This window comes from Rhipicephalus microplus, chromosome X (assembly GCF_043290135.1).
Source record: "Rhipicephalus microplus isolate Deutch F79 chromosome X, USDA_Rmic, whole genome shotgun sequence".
Lineage (NCBI taxonomy): Eukaryota > Metazoa > Arthropoda > Arachnida > Ixodida > Ixodidae > Rhipicephalus > Rhipicephalus microplus.
In genome coordinates this window covers 127206927-127226955 of record NC_134710.1, presented here as the reverse complement: position 1 = coordinate 127226955, position 20029 = coordinate 127206927, and the positions used below count along the sequence as shown (strand labels likewise).

Genomic DNA, 20029 nt, shown 5'->3' with positions numbered 1-20029 from the left:
TTTCTGAAAAGATTTGTTATTATTGACTAATCAGTTTATGGGTGGCATGGATTGGCAATCAAAGCTCCCAGCAAGACAAGTGCTTCTATGCTTAGAAAAATGAAAATATTGAATGGAGCAGTTTTATACAGGAAGGTTGTGAAACCTAATGTGTTTCAAGAGTTCATAAACCAAACTTTGTGTGCAGGTTTCCAGTTCGTGCGTGCTGAAGGCTTCGTGGTTGGGCACGTGGCAGATGAAGGTATTATGGAATGCTGTGCCAGCGAGCTATTGCGCTACAGACGCATTATTGATGCTGAGGACATTCTTGTGTTTGCAGACAAAGAAAAACACTGGTCAGCATCAGGGAGTTCTTTAAACATTATATTGTTGTTCCAGTCATGCCAATTGTGTTTCATTAATGTCTACATGTAATTTCATTGGCTGCTTTCATTGTTTCCAGGATGCTGACGTCACTTGTGATTGCATGTGAACTGCAATCACAAGTGACGTCAGCATCCTGGAAACAATGAAAGCAGCCGAATTCTTTCAGTGTGATGGCATCATCCTGACTGGAGGTGCAACAGGCCTGCCACCCAGTACCACTGAACTGCAAGGTGTGCACTTGTGAAATGTTGCTTCTGTTAAAAATGTCATGAGCCAGCATAGTTTTGTTTTTTGATTTTGTGCAAGCACACATGGCTGCCAGTAATCATTTACAGGCAGAAGCCACTGTAATGTTGCATACTTGGATTACAGCCCTTCATCATATCAAGCATTACATGTGACCAAGTGTATTACTGCTTTTTAGAGGTGAAAGCAGAAGCAACAGTGCCCGTGCTACTTGGATCAGGAATCACAGAAAACAACGTTCAAGATTTTTTTACAGCAGATGCAGTGATTGTGGGATCATCATTTAAACATGGAAATATCTGGAGCGGTGCACTGAATGCTCTGCAGGTGGAGGCATTCATGGAAAAGGTGCACACTACGTCAAACATTATCATATTCATCTTGACTCTGTAATACAAAAGAAATAATGACAACTCTGAACTGGAATGTGGCATAAATAAAAGTTTTAATTTTTTTTTCTTCCCATCTTTTTCAGGATGCATCTAAACATAGTAATAGCCTATTGGAATATTGGCCATCATTCTATAAATAACAGTTATACAGTTTTCATGGTTAACATTTGTTTCGTCATACAATATTTTTATCTCTGGTATTTTCAATATGAAGTGCAGAAACTATAAAACATTTTTCGTTGGATATATTCCGGTGACACAGTACCACACAACATATGCATAGTGAGTACACTTTCCAAGTGCATCAGTAGTGAAGCATGATCAATCTGTACAAGTATGTTTTCTTGTTGTACATCTGCTGCACCTATGTGCACAAGAAATAGTGGATAGCACGATACATGAATTCATAAAAGAGCTTTCAATAATATGCATCCATTGAAAACTCGACAGAAAGGCTTAGCCAAGTAACTTGTCAAAGACCGTAAACTGCAGGGGTACAAAAATGCCATAGAAGTAACTACGAAGTGCACAAATCAAAGTTAGTGCCGTTTGTAAGCTTTACGCTTTTGTAGGACACTGTCACGTACTACATACTGTCATTCACAAAGCACAAATCTAAGGTGCTGGAAAACCGACATATTAACAGTTGAGCCTTCCATCGCAGCAGTTTGTAAATATATTTTTCTTTAGATCTGCATAGGTGAAGTTCAGCTCAGAAAGAAATTACTTCTGGCATTCTATAATTAATTACACAGAAAAGTATAGAATTTACTATGAGTTTGAGGCCATTTTTTTTAGATTTTTAAAAAGCTTATGATAGTGCTCGGAATTAAGAAGTACTGCTGTAAAGTGGATGCAATAACATGTCACAAAAAACACATTCAATATACATATAGCATTTGGATCACCACCAATAAAATAAGTGGGAGTAAAACGACATTGCGCTTTGCCCAGTGTACCAGAAGGCAACAGAAAAAAAAGAAGAGTGCCTAAAAAGTATGGCTAATTCAGTATATGCCTGCTACTCATTTTACCTTTGCAGTATCCATCAGGTAAAAAAAAGTATTGAAAGCTTTACAGACATGCAAGCCAGGGATGAATTTTTTTCAAGGTGCTTGAGTCATCGGTATTGATGAAACCAGCAAGGCATACATTGCATAAAACTTGATTTACACTCAGATTTTGCTGCAAGCATTTTCTAGCAGTTTTACTTGTATTTTGAAACAGTTCAATGAGTTGCCATTGCTTGAATTAAAGCAATATTGTTTTAAGACATGCACACATTTTACATGCACCCCCTCTCCCTGGACAGCTCCTCCCCTTAAATTCTTTTTTTTTAACATTTACATTTTCCTTGATGGGCTTGCTTTTACACACTGTAGGGCCATGGACTAGACTTTTGGTTTCATCTTGCTGTATTCTTTGGTACATATATACAACTAAGGATTGCTGAGCTCACACATGCAGTCACAAGTCGCACATCTCACAGCAGGAAGGTGTCAGTATAGTATGCTATATCATTCATAATATTTAGGAAATGTGGTTGGACTGAGTTAGGGGTTGAAAACCCAGCTTTTCACCTGTGGATATGCAGCCTAGGTTGCTGATATTGCTAGGCTTTGTCTGGCAAGCCCAATCCCACGTATGCAAATACAACAATTCTAACAACTTTCTACCACAGGTACTGCTACAATTATTAGGTGCTTAAAATGAGGCAGCATTTGCCAACAGCTGTAGATTTTTTTCTCATGGACTCAGCTTCGAATGCATGTAGAGGGATCACAAATACTCTACAGTGTTAGCGATAAAGTGTTATGAAAATTAGCATTTTAATGCAGCATATTGTATTAATATAAGCACCATGTGTGGATAACTCTTTAGGCTAAGCCATTGGCTCTTCCACATTTGGACAGGGATGGTATCTTGTGGCGAATGTATTTTGATACCACATTTGCGACCACGACCCTTCAGTCTCACCAAGGCTAAATTAGAAGCATGCGATTATAAACAGAAGGTGCAGAATTTTCAGGGACAGAACCAAGACATTCATTAGCACTTCTCACTGTATGGTCAAATTTTTAAGCCTCCAAATATTTCTGCCAGCATTCCACAGCTACTTACTGCATGTGCATGATGAAATTGTGTTTGTGGGATACCAACACAACATGTCTTGTAGAGAGAGGGGGTGCAGGCCCCATACAAGGGTGTGAAATGTGAACCAGCAGTCTAGCTGAGTAACACGTATTTTGTGCTTTAGCTGGCAGTTGTTAATGACTTTTTTTTTGGCAGTTTGAATGCATATTTATAAGTACATTGAATATTCTTCTTCCATAAATCAGAAGTCAGCACCTGTACATTTTTCTTTCACAGAGGTGGCTTCTTCACAAAGAAGCATGAAACAATATTGCTTGCAACATGGGTGCCGCATTGGCCATTTCACCTTTGTGCAAAGGCACGGGCTTTGTCGCTATTGCAACAGAAAGGGTGTGGTGCTGAAAAGTTGACTTAGGTTAAGTTATTGAAAAGGAAGAGGTGCATAACCGTTCCTATCTTGTGTGCAGTGAGTAGAAGACAGACGAAAAAAAAAGTGGTATAGTAAACCAACCTTAATTTAATTTCAGAACACATTAGCTGTGCAGTTTCAACATACTTCTACATACTAATACTATTGATGCATTTGGGCAATAAATGTATTGGGCTTTCAGTATTAGTTGAGTGTCAGAAGAACCAATATATTTATATATATATATATATATATATATTTATATATATATATATATATATATATATATATATATATATATATAAAATATAAAGAGGTTTATTACTTGTTAAAGACAGCGGCGAGACAGCGTGAAAAACTGTCCAGAGACCGGCACAGTAGCGAACCAAAGCTCGAGACGAGAGAGCTGGACATTGGCGATGCTGCTCGCTGCAGGCACATGTTTTTCTCAATCGCCCCCGCTGAAAAAGGAGCCATCCTGGTGGCCTAAGAAGTTTCAGGCAGAGGTTCATGGTACGATTTCAGGCGGGAAACATGAACGATGTCACGTGCACGGCGGCGCATGTTGTCCGATCGAGAAACTGGCTCAATTAGAAAATTAACAGGAGAGATTTTCTCCAAAACGGTGTAATGCCCCTGGTAGGGGGACAAGTTTCGAGGAAAGTCCCGGAGTTTAGTATGGGACGGCGAGCCACACAAGAGACCCTGGGGCATAGCTGGGATCTGGAAGGGCGGTGCTACGGTTTTCTTTCTGGTACTGCTGCTCATCTGAGGTGAACGTACGGGTGAGCTGGTGGCATTCTTCGTCTTGTCCAGCTGCATCGGAGATAGGTAGACACTCTGAAGCATTAGAACGGTAGGGAAGTGGGGTAGCGATTGTATGGGAAGGCTTGCGTCCGTAAAGAAGAAAAAAAGGTGAAAATCCCGTGGTTGTTGGTTGTTGGTTATAGCGAATGTGACGTATGATAGAACACTGTCCCAGTTGCTATAATCAGATCTCACGTACATTGAGAGCATATCACCCAGCATGCGGTTAAACCGTTCCGTTAGTCCGCTAGCGTGCGGGTGGTATGCTGTCGTTTTTCGATGAGTGACGTGGCATTCCGAAAGCAGAGTTTCGACAACCTCGGAGAGGAAAGCACGGCCTCTGTCAGAAAAGAGCTCTCGAGGTGCGCCATGTCGAAGGATAAAGCGACGTAAAATGAAAGATGCGACATCCTGGCGGTAGCGCTCGGCAAAGCGGCTGTTTCAATGTATTTCAATGTAGCGTGTCAGGTGGTCGACCGCCACTATAATCCATCGTTTGCCATCTGGTGTCAATGGAAGGGGACCGTAGAAGTCAACGCCGACGCAATCAAATGGCTTGGCAGGGAGTGGAAGTGGCTGCAATGCACCAGTCGCACGTAGTGGTGTTGATTTGCGTCGCTGGCAGTCAGGACAGCACTGCACGAATTTGCATACAAAATTGTGCATGCCGCGCCAGTAATAGCGATGGCGAAGGTGTTCATATGCTTTGAACACCTCGACATGGCCACATTGCAGATCGTCGTGAAGAGAAATGCATAATTGCGATCGTGAAGTGCATGAAATAACCAGTAGCCACCGGCGGCCATCGGGAACGTAGTTGCATCTTTAAAGAAGTTGATCACGGATGGAGAAATGGAAAACTTGACGTCAGAGGGATCGCGATACCGAAAGGTTGGGCGTGTCGGATTGATATTCGAGAAGAGATGCGGTCCACGGGTCACGATGTTATTCAGTGGCAATCAAATCGAGATTTACGATGACAAGGTCTGGAGGCAAGTGTTTCCACACATCGCCGCAAGGGGAACAGCTTGGGCAACCTCTTACAAAATAGCAGTGCTAAGCGGGACAGGTAGACGGGTGGTGGTCTCGTGAGTAAAGGGCACTAGAGAAAGTTCGGGGGCGACTTCCTCACGGACGAAGGCTCAGACTTGCTGAAGCAACGATGAATTGTCAAGCACGGTGTCGAAACTGAACAGCGACTCACCACCATGCTGAGGCTGCCGAGTCAGAGTGCATTGCTTCTTCAACTTGTCGAAGCTCTGACACAAGCTGACGACTTCAGAAACTGTGCTCGGATTCCTAGCCAAAAGCATTTGAAATGCGCCATCGTCGATGCCCTTCAGAATGTGTTTGACCTTGTCAAATATGGGCATGGTGTCATTCGCACGTCGACAAAGGTCGACGACGTCCTCAATATAGCTGGTAAAGTTTTCGCCAGTCTGCTGAGAGCGGACGCGCAAGCGCTGTACTGCCCGCTGCTTGCGGACAGCTGGGCGACCGAACACTTCAGCACATGACGTGAAGATGCTTCATGTGGAGACGCTCCATCTCCACAATTAGGCGACACAATTAAGCCACGCCAGTGGGATAAAATATGATGTGGCACAGTTTGTCGGCTTCATCCCTTTTTTTATTGGCGCTCACCAGTTCGTAGTGCTCGAGCCAGCCTTCCACATCGGTCCCATCCGCACCGCTGAAGACCTTTGGGTCCCGTAGCCTGGGATGGCCTGGGCAGTTGACGAACAGGGTGTAGCGACGGTGATAAATAGCACCCTCCACCAAATGTGACGAGGTTTATTAGTCGTTAAGGGCAACAGCGAGACAGTGTGAAGAACCGTCCAGAGACCGGCACACCAGCGAACTGAAGCACGAGCCGAAAGAGCCGCGCGTAGGCGATGCTGCTCGCTGCAGGCTCAGAGATTTAATAATAATCCTAATTGAGACATTCTTGGGACAGAACTATCAACAGGATTATCAACACAACACAGGGTGGTCCTAAATTATTAGTAACTTTTATACTCACAGATATGATTTGGCTCTTCAGTTTGCATATTTTGTCCTGCTAAATATGTAAAATATTGTTGTTATACTGTAAATGTAATGTTTTATATATATAAGGAAAACTGTAGGCAATGACACTTATACATTACTGCAAACTGAAGAGCCAAATATATATGTGTGAGTATAAAAGTTACTAATAATTTAGGACCACTCTGTATTGTGTTGATAATCATGTAGATAATTCTGTCTCAAGAGTGTCTCAATCAAGATTATCATTAAATCTCTGAGCCTTAGTACGTGGCCATGTTAAATTGCATTCTAGGCCAATGCCAAATTAGAAAAACTGGATTGATTGATTTGTGGGGTTTAACGTCCCAAAACCACTATATGATTATGAGAGACGCCGTAGTGGAGGGCTCCGGAAATTTCGACCACCCGGGGTTCTTTAACGTGCACCCAAATCTGAGTACACGGGCCTACAACATTTCCGCCTCCATCGGAAATGCAGCCGCCACAGCCGGGATTTGATCCCACGACCTGCAAGTCAGCAGCCGAGTACCTTAGCCACTAGACCACCGTGGCGGGGCTTAGGAAAACTGGAAGACGCATAAGATATTCTAGACTTGTCAAGCTTCTCTCAAGTCTGGATATACACGTTTCTTTTATAGGTGAAACTATTATTAGCATAATAACTGAAGGAGTAGCTCAGTAGCATAAAAACGCTCTGTTATCTGCCACAGTTCAATAAAAATATGCAAAATCATTTTCACAGTCTTATAATATAGAGGCAAAAATATATCATGCCAAGGCCCATGACTCTACTTGCCTCTTGAGGTGGGGACAGGCAAGTATGAATGAGCCAAGATGTCACTTTTACTGCCATCTGGCCAGTTGTAAGGACCAGTTGCAAGAGGCAGCAGCCTTCTTTTAAGCACTGTGCAAGCCTGTGTGATGACATTTTTTAGGTACTTTCTTTTTTTAGTATATTTAGCAGAATCCACATCCAGCTAAAAATTCTACTTTGAAAACACAAGCTTTCTTGAGTGAAGCTATGGTACCTAAAAGGCAAATGTGAACTATTAAAATCTTGTTTCTATGTATTCTTGTGCAAGCTCTGCATAATAGGGACGGATTCGTGAGGAAGGTGCAAAGGTGCTGTGGCTTCCAGCACCACAACCAAACCATGCGACTGTTTGACTGCTTGTCATAAGGTAAGAGATCTTCCAAACGCAAAAGCAATGAGGCAAAGCCTGTTTGTTTGGCCAAACACCTTATTGCAGAGATGATACACTGCGGACAAATAAGCAGCAGGTTTGCTGAAAAGCTAGCTTTATGGGTTTAGTACAGGAAATGTGGGTTAGAGGTCACAAAGCTGTACTGCAACAATACCATGCAGCAAGTGTTCACATGTTGGTAAGCTAAAACCATATGGTCAGTAAGACTAGTAAAATGAAGAAAGGGCAGATTTAGCACTCTGAGAGCTTGGCTGTTGGCAATTTGCACACAGCACACTGTGTGTGCACACCCGCAAAAAAGTATACCGTATATGCAGAAAGTAGTTTAGGTGCCCAACTTTGTGAACAGTGTTAATTTCAAGGGGGAGAGTACTGAGGTTTCAGAGAGAGAGGGTGGTGCTCTTAATGCTACAAACTCTGGCACTGCTAGCCTTTACCTCTGGTGTGTTTTGTAAACTGCTCATGTTATTTTTCATTATATGTGATGGCAGTGTAAAGGCATATCAGAAGCAGTCATAGTTGGCATACGCTCATGCATGCATACGTACGCATTTATACAGAGAGTTTTACGTGGTTATTTACAAACACTACATGCATCCACAATAGTTGGTCAGCAGCTAAGACACACTATATTATATATATAAGGGGAAGAAGCCATCTGAAAGTTACTTCACACTGATAATTTTTAATGCCTTTCTTTTATTTTTTTATTTTTTATTTTGCCACGCATTTTTGAGCTTTTATGTCTTTTTTTGTTGTTTTGTAGCTATGTATTTCTTGCGACCTACGTGCACAAGGTTACAAAGCTAAAACATCCAAGTTTTTTTTTTTTTCTCTTGCTAGTTCAACATACCAGCATGCACTACCAAGCTTTTATTGATACATAGGTTGTTTTTTTTTCATGCTTATTCTTTTACTTTTTTTTACACCTTTGAGTTCTCTTTTCTGTGGGCAGGTAAATGGGGGTGCAGGGAAATCATGCATTTAGGTTCTTTACCTGTATACATTAAAACAGGCTCAGTGCCCTAGAGAATGTACAAACTAACTAAAGTAAGAAAACAAAGCAAATTTTGGTGCAAATAGCAACAGACTATGGTTATACAGCTCCCCTGAAAAGGAGAGTGAGATGGCTCTCAATGTGGTCTTTACAGCTTTCAGATGACTTAGTGCCTTACAGATATTTAATTTGCCGTCTCTGTAGCAGCCCAGGTGATCCAGTCACCATATATACTCCTAACAATAGGGCAGATGGGAAGACTGCAACAATGGCAGAATTCAATCTCCCTGATTAGCATCGAGGCATGATAAAAAGCTCGTTATATATACAGTGAGAGTATCAGTTTTTCTCGGTATTTATATATGTACAGATTCTTGTCTCTACAGGTCCAATGTTTGAGACACTGCCTCACAGATGCTTTAGATTCATTTGAATTTATTTGCACTAGAGTGGTGCACAATGAAAAAATGTGACTTTAACATAAGCACACTGTCCTCAGTTACTTTTTGAAATGCAGGAGTGCATAACTTTTTAGCAGAGCTTTAAGTAACCAGTATCAAGATTTATGCTATACATGAGGTCAACGAATCAAGGAGGAGACAACAAGACTGACAAAACTGGAAAAAAAAATACCTGCTGAGATCTTTGCTTCCATGTGTTACTTGCAGTTGCATATGATACTCTTGCAAATCTTTATGTAAAGAACAGCAAGGTAGTCTGAAGACAAATGCAAATTAAATATGGGAAGGGTGCTTACAAAAGATAGTAGCTCTTAAACAAGTGTAACTTCACATTTTTTTCTACTTTGAAGAAAACTTGCGCTCAGATAACCTGTTTTCAGATGATAAATGATAGCAAAATTTGAACAAAATGGCAAGAAGTGTGAATTCTTCAAAATCATTTCATCATACCAAGAGACATAAAAGTGCAGTTTTTTCATGTTGCAGTATGCATTGGCACCGAAATATGTGCGCAAGTCCTTTGCTGAAGTAATATTGTTATATTATGGAGCTTTGCATCTATGCACATCAATGCACATTTACATCATGTCTAATATAAAGTTGTCACAAAGAACAATTTTAACAGAATGGGCTGGAATTAAATGTTCATAATTAACAGATTTTGAAAAAGAAATAACTAAAATTTTGGAGACAAAATTCTATATCAAGAACACTTTACAGCAAAAAATCTAATTAAAAAAATGTATGTATCACTAATTTAAAAAAACCGCTGTAAAAAATATTCACAAAAAGTATGTCTTTAAACACTATATGACACAAGAAACTACACAAATACAAATGACAAAATAACACCAGTTTCACAATAGGAGCAAACAAATATCTGTGTGCGTCTCCCAATAAAACAGCATACTGCACCCTACTTTAGATACACTACGTATTTAAAACAATTAGGCTTGTGTAAATATTCTAATGCTTTGAATATTTGAACAAATAGTAGAGTATTTGATTTTGCTTCATTTCGAATTTAAATTATCGAAAATTTTGAAGTATTCGCAATGAACGAATAGGTGTATATAATTCCGCATGTAACCACTTGTAAAGGTGGTTTCACTGCAGTGTAAGAATGCTAAACAGTAAAAACACATAATAAAAAAAATCACTCTGCAGTGAAGCTTCACTTCACATTTAAAGGGGCCCTGCAACACTTTTTGAGCTTGGTCAGTAAACGCTGCCGATCGGTGGTTGAGGCCACCAAGAACACGCGAGCCAACTATTATAGCAAAGCACGTGGCCTGCAATTCACGATAAATAATCGAAGTCAGCTAAAGATGGCTCTCTTCTCTCGGTAAATGACGCCACAAGCTCATAAATCATTTGTCCCATCCGTTGTATCGGCCATTGGTTGATTTGAGCACGGCGCGCTCTATTCTTACTGGAGCCATCGTGGGAAGCCGCCACTTGGCAATCGCACTTAGAAGCCGTGTATTCGGAAAAAAAAAAAAAAAGAAAGAGAAAAAGTGCTCAAGATCACGAGGTACGTGATGTATCTTCTTTCCCCGTGCCATCCATTCTTGCTTAGCTTCCAGTGCTTTCACCGGGACGAGAGGACAAAATGCAATTGCAGCGTGCTACAAATCTTTGCAACTCTGCTCATACTGGACGGATTCTAAAAATATTTACAATGAATTCATGAGGCAATAAGCTTCTTTAGTGAGTCCATTCCATGGCTTCTTGAAAAAGTGTTGCGGGGTTCCTTTAAATGAAAATATTATTGTCAAATCGATTCATCATTTTTTAAGCTTAAAAAGATTGTTATGACGGCTTATATACCCTAGGTATAAATTTTAAAATGTTATGTATTTTACAGGTAATTACTCGTATCCTATTGAAAGTAAAATCCTGCTACCACTCAAAGTTGTTTCGACTTTTTATGAAGGAAAAAAAAAGACATTTGCATAGACGCCTTATTTCAATTTTTCAAACATATTGTGAAGGTTAGTTAGCTCATGATAAATATACCCATTTTTTTTATATGTCATATATACTGTTCGAATTTGATTTGAAATTATTCAACCAAAATCACTATTCACTTTGAATTCACTTCGGACCTAAAATTCACTATTTGCACAAGCCTAAAAACAATGCTACACACTTGCTACTGTAGTGAATTGTTCTGCTTATAGAGTTTTTCTTCAGCTGAGTAAAAGTAGCTACTGTAGTTTCCCGTGTGATAACTACAGTAATTATCTTTCTCTGCACATATCTGAGCACTATGTGTAGTTGGCCCTGAACACGAATCATGTTAAGTAAATGTAATAAGAGCTTTTTCTGACATGAACCATTGCCCAACACAGTGGTTCATGTTTGTAAACATAGAACAGATTTCTTTCTGTGATATGGTGCCAACCTGTTTCAACTATGGGAGATGTCACTACAGTAATGATAGTCAGACTTCCGTTTACAATCACAGTAGTTCCAAAAAACAAGAAAATCCTCTGGGGCTCATCAAATGTCTCAAATTCATGAAACTGGTCACTGGCACTTCTGACATGAATGCTTTTAGGAGAGTGTTAGCTTCTGTTTTCAAGCAGTGTTTAAATGCTGTGCTGTTTCCTTAGTAAAAATTTCAGTCAAACATACTTTCCTTAAGTTTTTAAAAATTATTTTTCTTTCTTACACAGACAGATCAATCCATCTGCTCACTTTAAAATTAAGATCTCCAAAATAGTACAAATGTGAATCTGCACTGTGTGCATAGAGCCTGTGACATGCACAAAGCCTGCTCCCGGCCACAACATTTCACTTTTTCTTCGTCTTTTTAGGCAAGCCAGTGAAGTAACAGTAGATTTCGTAAGCCCCACCAGTCCCCACCACATTTGTCCTCTTGTTTTCTTCCTCCGTTTGTGCAAGTGCCAAAAGCAGAGTCTCTTTGTAGTAGTAATGACAAGTTAGCACTTGCGGTTGTTGTTCGCTCCTGAGCGGCGTGCGGCAGTGCGATCACGACGTTTGGGGTGTCGGTTGCCAGTTTGCACTGTGCGGTTCTGCCGCTCCAGTTGGCCTCGACCCAATTGTCGCTGTTCTCGCTGCACTTGGCTACGCTGACTTGGTCGTAGTTGCTCCAGCCAACCTGGACAATCGCAATGCGTATTCTTGAAAAGCCTCTTTCCAACATCATGCATACATTCCACAACTGAAAAACATACAGCTGTAAAGAAGTGGTAAAAGGTTATTCTACACTTTTTGGCCTCGGATAGGCCTCATCACCTTTAAATGAATTCAGAGAAATCTCTGTTTATTCACATGAATTCCCTTTAGTAATGTTCACACTTTACAACGCAGAGATAGCACCCATATGAGTGTTGTGAGTGCATATGGTTTCCTTTAAAGAGCCCTGCACCAAACCATGTTAAAAAAAATTTGGGGACCCTTAAGCTTCACCTTTAAGAGTTGAACATGATAGCAATATGCTGTCCCTAGTGCATTCTGTGCAATGGGTACCATGCTTTAAACCACAAGTAATTATGCACGTGAAATGTCTTCGAACTTACTATGCACTCTCTCAGGTCTTAGTAGAATAAGCACCGTAACGTGTATACTGTTTGTAGTGGGTGACTGGCTTTAAACCACAAGATAGTTATAATCACCTGTTCTGACACCCGATGGCAATGCTGCTTGTACCACACAATATTACTGCGATATTACATATTGCTTTCTGAAGCCTGTATACAGGACGCATGTGTTAGTAAAGCATGAAGGTCAATTTTACTGCATTTATAAACAGAGAAAGTTCCTTTCACTGTATTTCCAAGCAGACAAATGGTTGTGTGGTAAAACACCTGGTTGCCACGTAAACGACCCGGGTTTGATCCTCAGGTTCGTCACTGTTACCCGAAGATTTTTCTTATTGATTTTATTTGTATCTTTATTATTTTGCCATGGACAAGATAATGACTTTTCGCTCACAACCAATATCGCTGATGCCAACAATTCTGCAAAATGAGCTCTTTCATGCTTTCGCATTAAAATCTTACACAGGAGTTTAAAGAGTCATTCAGGGAGCACTTAACCACAGCAATATCTCAGGGATGTCATCAAGCAGCAGTACAAGGTCAGTTACCTTTCCCATGTGCTCCATAAAGGAGCAAGACTGCGGTATGCCGGGACCTATGTGCAACATATTCCTCTCCTGCTTCCTCCCTTATTGAAGCCAAAGACTTCGCCTTTGTTTGGAGTCTTTTTTTTTTTTTTGACAAGGATATTTGTTGGCAGACATCAGAATCAGTGTGACTTTCACCAACTTGACTATACAACTTCTCACTAATTGGTTCATGGAATTTTTAATTTATTTATTTCAATATACTGCGCACCTTCTCGGTCCAATAAGGTCCAAGTGAAAAGAGATGGTCAGTGTTCAAGGCGATTCCACTAACTTGAATAATTATACCATAAACCAGTAAAGTTAAATCAATGTGTCTTGAAGTTCACTAGTATTTAGCAATGTTTTGTCTTCTGCTACATTTTAAGGAAGCGATCTGGGAAAAAGTGAAACACACCACTAATATATTTTACCACAAGTTTTGGGACAGGTATTTCGAAACTGATTATTTGATAGCATAAACAGTTGTACCACCACGGTTGCTACCTGTCCGGTTCTAGACCAGCCAGATTGCGAACCAACAAGCCCAAACTTCCACCAGCTGCGTTGTACATAGGGTTGCCACTGACTTTTCAGTGAAATTCGCCAAATGGTGAGTGAAAAGTCGCCATTCTTCTTTGAATATTGCCAAAAAAGTCTCCAATCAATATATGTATGACAAGCCTAGTAATAAAGATTGCTAATTATGTATTGTCCCCTGGAATACAGTACCATCCATAAACCCTAAATTATATTGTGGGCATTTAAAGCACGCTTCTTCATCACCTGTACAAAACCATCATCACCTAGTGTTCTTCATCTTCATCGTTAGTGGGGATAACCCTTGAGTCGGTTCTGCGCCTCGGAGGTAACTGTTTTTTGGCCACGTCTTCCAGGCCTAATAAAGGCGTGTAAAGGACTACGTCCAAATTTTGACGTTTTTCAATGCCAGTTGAATTACACACTTCACTATGAGAGGGCTCACTGGGCTTGGAGTCCCATCACCCGCTTTCACCATAGGAGCACTGAGAAAGGGCATGCATGCACCAGCTACATAGCTGAAGTCTAGTGCCTCATAATAAAAGGTTGTGATGGTTTCAGCTGTATTGAATACAGGGTGACACAATCGCTATAACAAGAGAGAGACAGCGTGCATAGCTTTCCTGCAGATTTTAGAGAATATCATTGCAGTAAAATACTGTCAACTTAATTACAAAAACAACATAAATAAATTCAAAAGGATTGCATAATCGTGCCAATGCCCGCACCCCACTTTTTTTGTAGTCATGCTTACGCTACACATTTGCCTCAATACAGTTTTTGAAGGCAGCTAAAAAAAATCGACCCCTTGGCTGGCCCGAAAAGTATGTTAAACTCTACATAATAAATCATGGAGTACTACCGCAGTGAGTCAACAAGCTATTGAGGACAGTTAGAATTGTAGTCCGAACCGTCACCTAGCCACTTCAGAAGCGAAACTTTAAAGAAGCTTAAGACTCTTAAAGCAGCTAAAAAACTTATATAACCAGTTTACAGTATGCGAAGCACTCCATTGACGTAAATTTTGCTGGGAGGTTGCTCGCGAACAGAGCAGTACACCAGTGCCTCAAGAATATAGGTGAATTGAGAAACAGGACAGACTCGCTGAATTGCGCAGAAAGTTCGCTGTCTACTGGAGGGCCTAAAATTGAAAAATTTTTAAAAGATGTCGTTGCCCATTCGTTTCAGACACTGAACATAGAATGCATTACTCAGTCGACAGCTAAGCCAGAAATCGCCAAATTAGCCATGTCGCCATTCCTAATTTTAGATTGCCATGACCGGGCCCCTCAAATTAGCCAATTTGGCAAAAATTAGCCACCAGTGACAATCCTGTTTGTACAATAAACATTTATTCCTTCTCCTTGAACATACCAAGAGTTTATTGACCAGCTTCCTGACCCTGAGATTCTATATACCTGCGGTTTAATTAATGTTCAACTTCAGCCACCATGACTGAGTGGTGCTTGCTTACACTTCCCGGATATATTTAAGTATGTGTATTCAAGGAAGCAGATGGGGCAACAACCATTCTTAGGGCTTGATTGATAGAGCACAGCATGTATAATTCAGACACAATGCTTCCAAGACTAGATGCCCGCTATGCGAGCCAAAAAGCTTATTCCCAGCATTCTTCTCTTACACCTCTTCAAACAGTGGCAGCTTCACGTGCTTTTGTGGTAGCTGCCGTTCCAAGCCTTCCAGCCTCCAAGGTTTTCTGTAGTTCCAGAGGCAGCATTAGAGGTGTGTGGCGAGGCAGTTTTGACCGGCGGCAGCGTGGAGGTGATTACGAGTTGGTAGAGTTTTCCCGTCGACCGACGTGAAAACCAAAACTACAATTGAAAAAAAAAAAAAAAAAGCTACTTTACTGTGTCTTCTCTGCTTATTTAGCTAAAATTCGGTACTTTTAACAGCAATGCCTGAGAGAACAGCATGGAGATGTAAGAGGACTGGTAAATGTTTTGTTTTTCAGCATACATATTGAATATATGTTCTTTCAGTGCGCCTCGTTTGTTCACATAGCTAACACTGTGTCACAAGAAATTTTATTTCTTTTTACTCTCACAGCGATGCTGTTATATTGGCTATGTATTATTTCTTATTAACTAACACTTTGTATTGTTTTTGCTTCCAAGTAACTGTTATCATTTATTTATTATCATGTGTACCACTTTTCTCTGTAGTACCTTCCGGCCTTGAGGCTACTATTAAAGAAGTGAATAATGAAGGAGCCTCTTTTCAACGCGTAAATAGGGCAAGTGGAGGTCGCAGTCTTCGTGCGTGATGTACTGCTTTTTTTTTTTTTTGAGTAAAAGAGAGGTGGACGATATATGTAGGTCACAATGACATATAGTGATTCATGAAACACAGGAGAAAGGCGCTAAGTCGTCTCCCATGAGGGGACACTGCTCAGCGACTTATGATGCAAGTGCTACAATGAATACAAAGAAGCGAAATGAATATAGGACATGTGCTTTTCTCTGCTTCCATTTTCAAAGACTCCATTTTTGAAAGAGGCAAGGAAGTGCGGGTGGGAAGTGAGGTGGAGAGCAGTGCTTGTGTCTCGTTTGTTTGTGAGACCGCTCTTTATCTTCACACCAGCCCATACTCCCTCCCCATTTCTTTCCCTTATAAAGAGTACTAACACAAAATTTTGAAAGCGACATAACCTGTCAGATATATTTGTGTAGACACACACATCATCTACAAAATGTAGACAAATATTGTCGCTCAGAACATAATCAAAATCAACTTTGAATCGCATGTTGCCCTACGGCATACTAAATATGCCTTCTTTATTCGGGTAAACAACCAACCACCCCCTGCGCCATGAGTTTTTTAGCACAAAACAATGCATCAACAAGGCATTCAGAAGTGCCCGTCCCGTCTTTCTCATTTCTGTTAAAAATTTGTTTTGCGCTCCGTAATTTTCTAATCACCACCACATTTATTCATTCAAAAACGGAAGCGGCATCTCAGGATAGTGCTGCTCTGTCGCCTTGAAAGCCGCATGATTTATGAAGGTGGAATACACTGCTCATTCTCCATTGATTAGGTACATAATTGTAGATCAAACTCAATGCAAATCACAATATCGCGTAATAAAATTCTTTTGAGTTGCACATGTGCCAGAACATACTGCACAACCCACTTCCACGGCCTCTTAAAGCGACATTCATTTATTTCGAACAATTGTGAATTACACTAGACACACAATAATGGAGATACAGATAATTATCCAGTTTTTTCTCTTGTACCGCAATCCGATATGTGTTGTTCTCTCCTCTGGGGAAGATCATACGAGTTTGGTAGCATGCATGAGCATAAATTGTTCATTCTACTTTGTAATAGTCTGCGAATGGTGTGCTCTATAAATGCATTACCTATTAGCACTATAGTTGAAGCCAGTGCGATGCATAAAGTCTTTATAACATCACCAAAAATTACGGGTTTTCTAGGAGAAACTCCTAACGTCTTGTTGAAATTCTAACTTTAAATTGTGAAATCACAGTGCCGCAAATGGCGTAAGCTTCGTGACCAAATACACTGCAAACAATTTTACAAGTAGCTGTGCACTCTAGAAGTAGGCAGTATACATTAGCTTCTTGTGATATTAGCATTTCAATGTTGACATCTCGTCTCAGTGGTGCATTTTATGGTACCATTTCATTCCGTGCATTTAAGTTAAGGTTATTTTTATTCGAAGATACGAGCTAAGGATTTTTATCAAGGACCATTACTGAAACCAGTTCCAAGTTTGTGGGGAATTAGATTTACAATTTATAAAATCAATTCTGTGGCTTTACAAGCTGGCACACACCATAAAATGAAATATATAATATATATATATATATATATATATAATATATAATATATATATATAATATATAATATATATACCAGTTCCAAGTTTGTGGGGAATTAGATTTACAATTTATAAAATCAATTCTGTGGCTTTACAAGCTGGCACACACCATAAAATGAAATATATAATATATATATATATATATATATATATATATATATATATATATATATATATATATATATATATATATATATATATATATATATATATATATATATATATATATATATAGACTCTCTTATTAAATAGTTTTTTTTTTTTTTTTTCACATAGGACTTACTAGGACTCAGACTGATCGTGATAAAACTCAGTCGGGCTCATTCGGACTGAGACTAACCTAAGTATAACTCAGCCGGACTCGCTCAGACTCTGACTCACGGCTCAATCTGAGTCTTTCAATTCCTTTGATCGATTGTGGCTGTTCAGAAGACGTGGTCAGACCGGACAATAGGATCTTTCTTGGACTTCATCTGGACTAATTGAGCATGTTCTCAGGATGTTCAAAAATCCTCTCAAGAACATTTTAAAACGCCTTGAAAATGAGTTTCTGTTGTCTGGAAGCATTGTTGCTATGAAAATTTACATAAATGCTGTTAATTTTTGTGCAAAATACAGTTAATAAACATTCAGAAGGGTGGACGTTGAGCCTTGTTTGTGCCACATACTGTCAAAAAAGCACAAAGAACACACAAACTTCCACAATATTTATCTGCCCACCCCCACCCCCCCAGAGAGAAATATAGTCAAAGCAATGCTTAAAGAAGCACTGAAACAAAATTTCAAAGGTGAGATAAAGAGTGAAAAAGATTTTATTTTTTTGAGACATACACAACACCAATGAAATATCACAGCCTAAAACATATTTAAAATCAAGAGCCGTGTGAATGAGTGAGATGCAGAACCTCTCGCGACACTGACATCAGAGCAGCAGCAGTGTATGTCGCGAGTCTGTGTTGGCTGATTTCTGGCATGCGCCTTGCGCTTACACTACGTTGCTTTCTTCCTCCATGTCTGTGGCTTTGCATGTGCTGGCTACCAGCACGATGCCCACTCGCACAAGCTCCCACATGCGGCACCCACATCACAATTTTGCGTGGTCACGTGGCCAGTTGCATTTACCAGAACTGCTCGCACTTAGTTTGGTGCAATTCAAAACCGAAACCGAGACTGGGTGCTCCAATGTTTCTAAATAAGTAACTGCCATCCACTTGTGCAAACGAGGTTTTCAGCCATGATAAGTGGGTCATAATTAAGCAGCCTACTGCAAAAAAAGTAAAAAAAAGGTGCAAAATTTTTGTGTCAGTGCTCTTTAGGTCCCGCCCCTCCCTGTTCTTCTGAAGGATCTTTTTCAAGGGTGCCCTTCCAGTAAAAAAACCCTAGTGCTGCCCCTCCTGAAAAGTCGCTTGAAACTCGTGTCTTGTGGTTATTGGGCGCGAGACCCACCACAGGATGTGCGGGTGCTGCAATTTTGGATCACATGATCTCGCCTCATTCTGGTGAAGGAAAAACTGGCGGTTGGATACGTTGTTTTTATCGTGACTTCGCGATGTTTTCATTTTTGAATAGCATTATTTTGCTCTGACTTCAATTTTGAATAGCATTATTTTGCTCTGACTTCATGTGTGCAGACTTTTGCAGACTACACAATCCGGAAAGTTGCAGTAAAAGTTACCCGTGGAGTGCCACAGTGCGCTACGTACACAATGCCACTGTCATGGTCGCTCGCAGTGTCACTGTTATCTCTCTCTTTCTTTGTTGTTGTGGTAGTTATTTAAGCCCATGGGGTGCAAATGAGCACTGCCCATGAATGTTCATACAAAAGCAGAACGTTTCAGTTTCTGCACGGGAGCCTCGTTCATAACAAAAAATGAATATGCAAACAGTCAGATTATGTATATTTTAAAATAGAACATAAGGTCATACATGTGGGGGAAGCTGCCGTCATTACATTCAAGAATGTGCACCGTTGTCTAAATTGTCAGAGAGACAAGATATAGCCCAGAAGTCCAGTTCTTTTCCCATAATATTCATTGATTTTACCCTATTCTGGCCTATTTCATGGCCAGTCGGTTTTGTGTGTTCGGCCAGCACGTTCGACAAAACCTTCTTAAAAAAAACATCATACATGTTCCGCTCCAGCCTTTGCTAAAACTACGCTCCAGCCTTTGCTAAAACTTATTTCTCACATCAAGATAACCTTTTCCACAGTCTGCGTCACCCCCATCCTCTTCCCCAGGTGTCCCCCTATATGTGTACCCAGCCAAACGGGTTTCCTTGGCCACTGGCATAGCCAGGGGGTGGCACACCAAACCCATGCCCCACAACTCCAAACATTTTCCCATGGTATATAGGGCTCAAAATAATGGTCTACCACATCTCCCTACTTGGGCCCAATTCTAATCAAGGTGGTGCCCCCTCTGAAAAAAATTTCTGCCAGCGCCCCTGCCATCTGTGACTTTAGCACACAGGGTTCCTCAC

The 20029-nt window shown here is 40.4% G+C and overlaps 2 protein-coding genes across 3 annotated transcripts in view; one reads left to right on the top strand and one right to left on the bottom strand.

Moving 5' to 3' along the window:
- The first annotated feature begins 480 nt into the window (after nucleotides 1-480).
- LOC119176830 (uncharacterized protein F13E9.13, mitochondrial) lies at nucleotides 481-1005 on the top strand. Its single transcript, XM_037428180.2, has 2 exons — nucleotides 481-596; nucleotides 791-1005. Exons 1-2 carry the CDS (start codon nucleotides 509-511, stop codon nucleotides 1003-1005), a joined length of 303 nt encoding a protein of 100 aa, XP_037284077.2. The 5' UTR covers nucleotides 481-508.
- Nucleotides 1006-1038: 33 nt separating this feature from the next.
- LOC119176418 (tumor protein p53-inducible nuclear protein 2) overlaps nucleotides 1039-20029 on the bottom strand; it is a 79363-nt gene continuing 60372 nt past the window's right edge. For both annotated transcript variants that reach the window (XM_037427681.2, XM_037427680.2), the window contains exon 5: nucleotides 1039-12135. In XM_037427681.2, coding sequence (XP_037283578.1) covers nucleotides 11957-12135 — 179 coding nt within the window. In that variant the 3' untranslated portion in view covers nucleotides 1039-11956. The remainder of the gene's footprint in view (nucleotides 12136-20029) is intronic.

What these genes read in the sequence shown, in the direction of transcription:
- LOC119176830 (XM_037428180.2), top strand. Translation starts at nt 509, where the DNA reads ATGAAAGCAGCCGAATTCTTTCAGTGTGATGGCATCATCCTGACTGGA. An exon ending in CAGTACCACTGAACTGCAAG is followed by an intron (nt 597 to 790) that starts GTGTGCACTTGT and finishes ACTGCTTTTTAG; the next exon opens with AGGTGAAAGCAGAAGCAACA.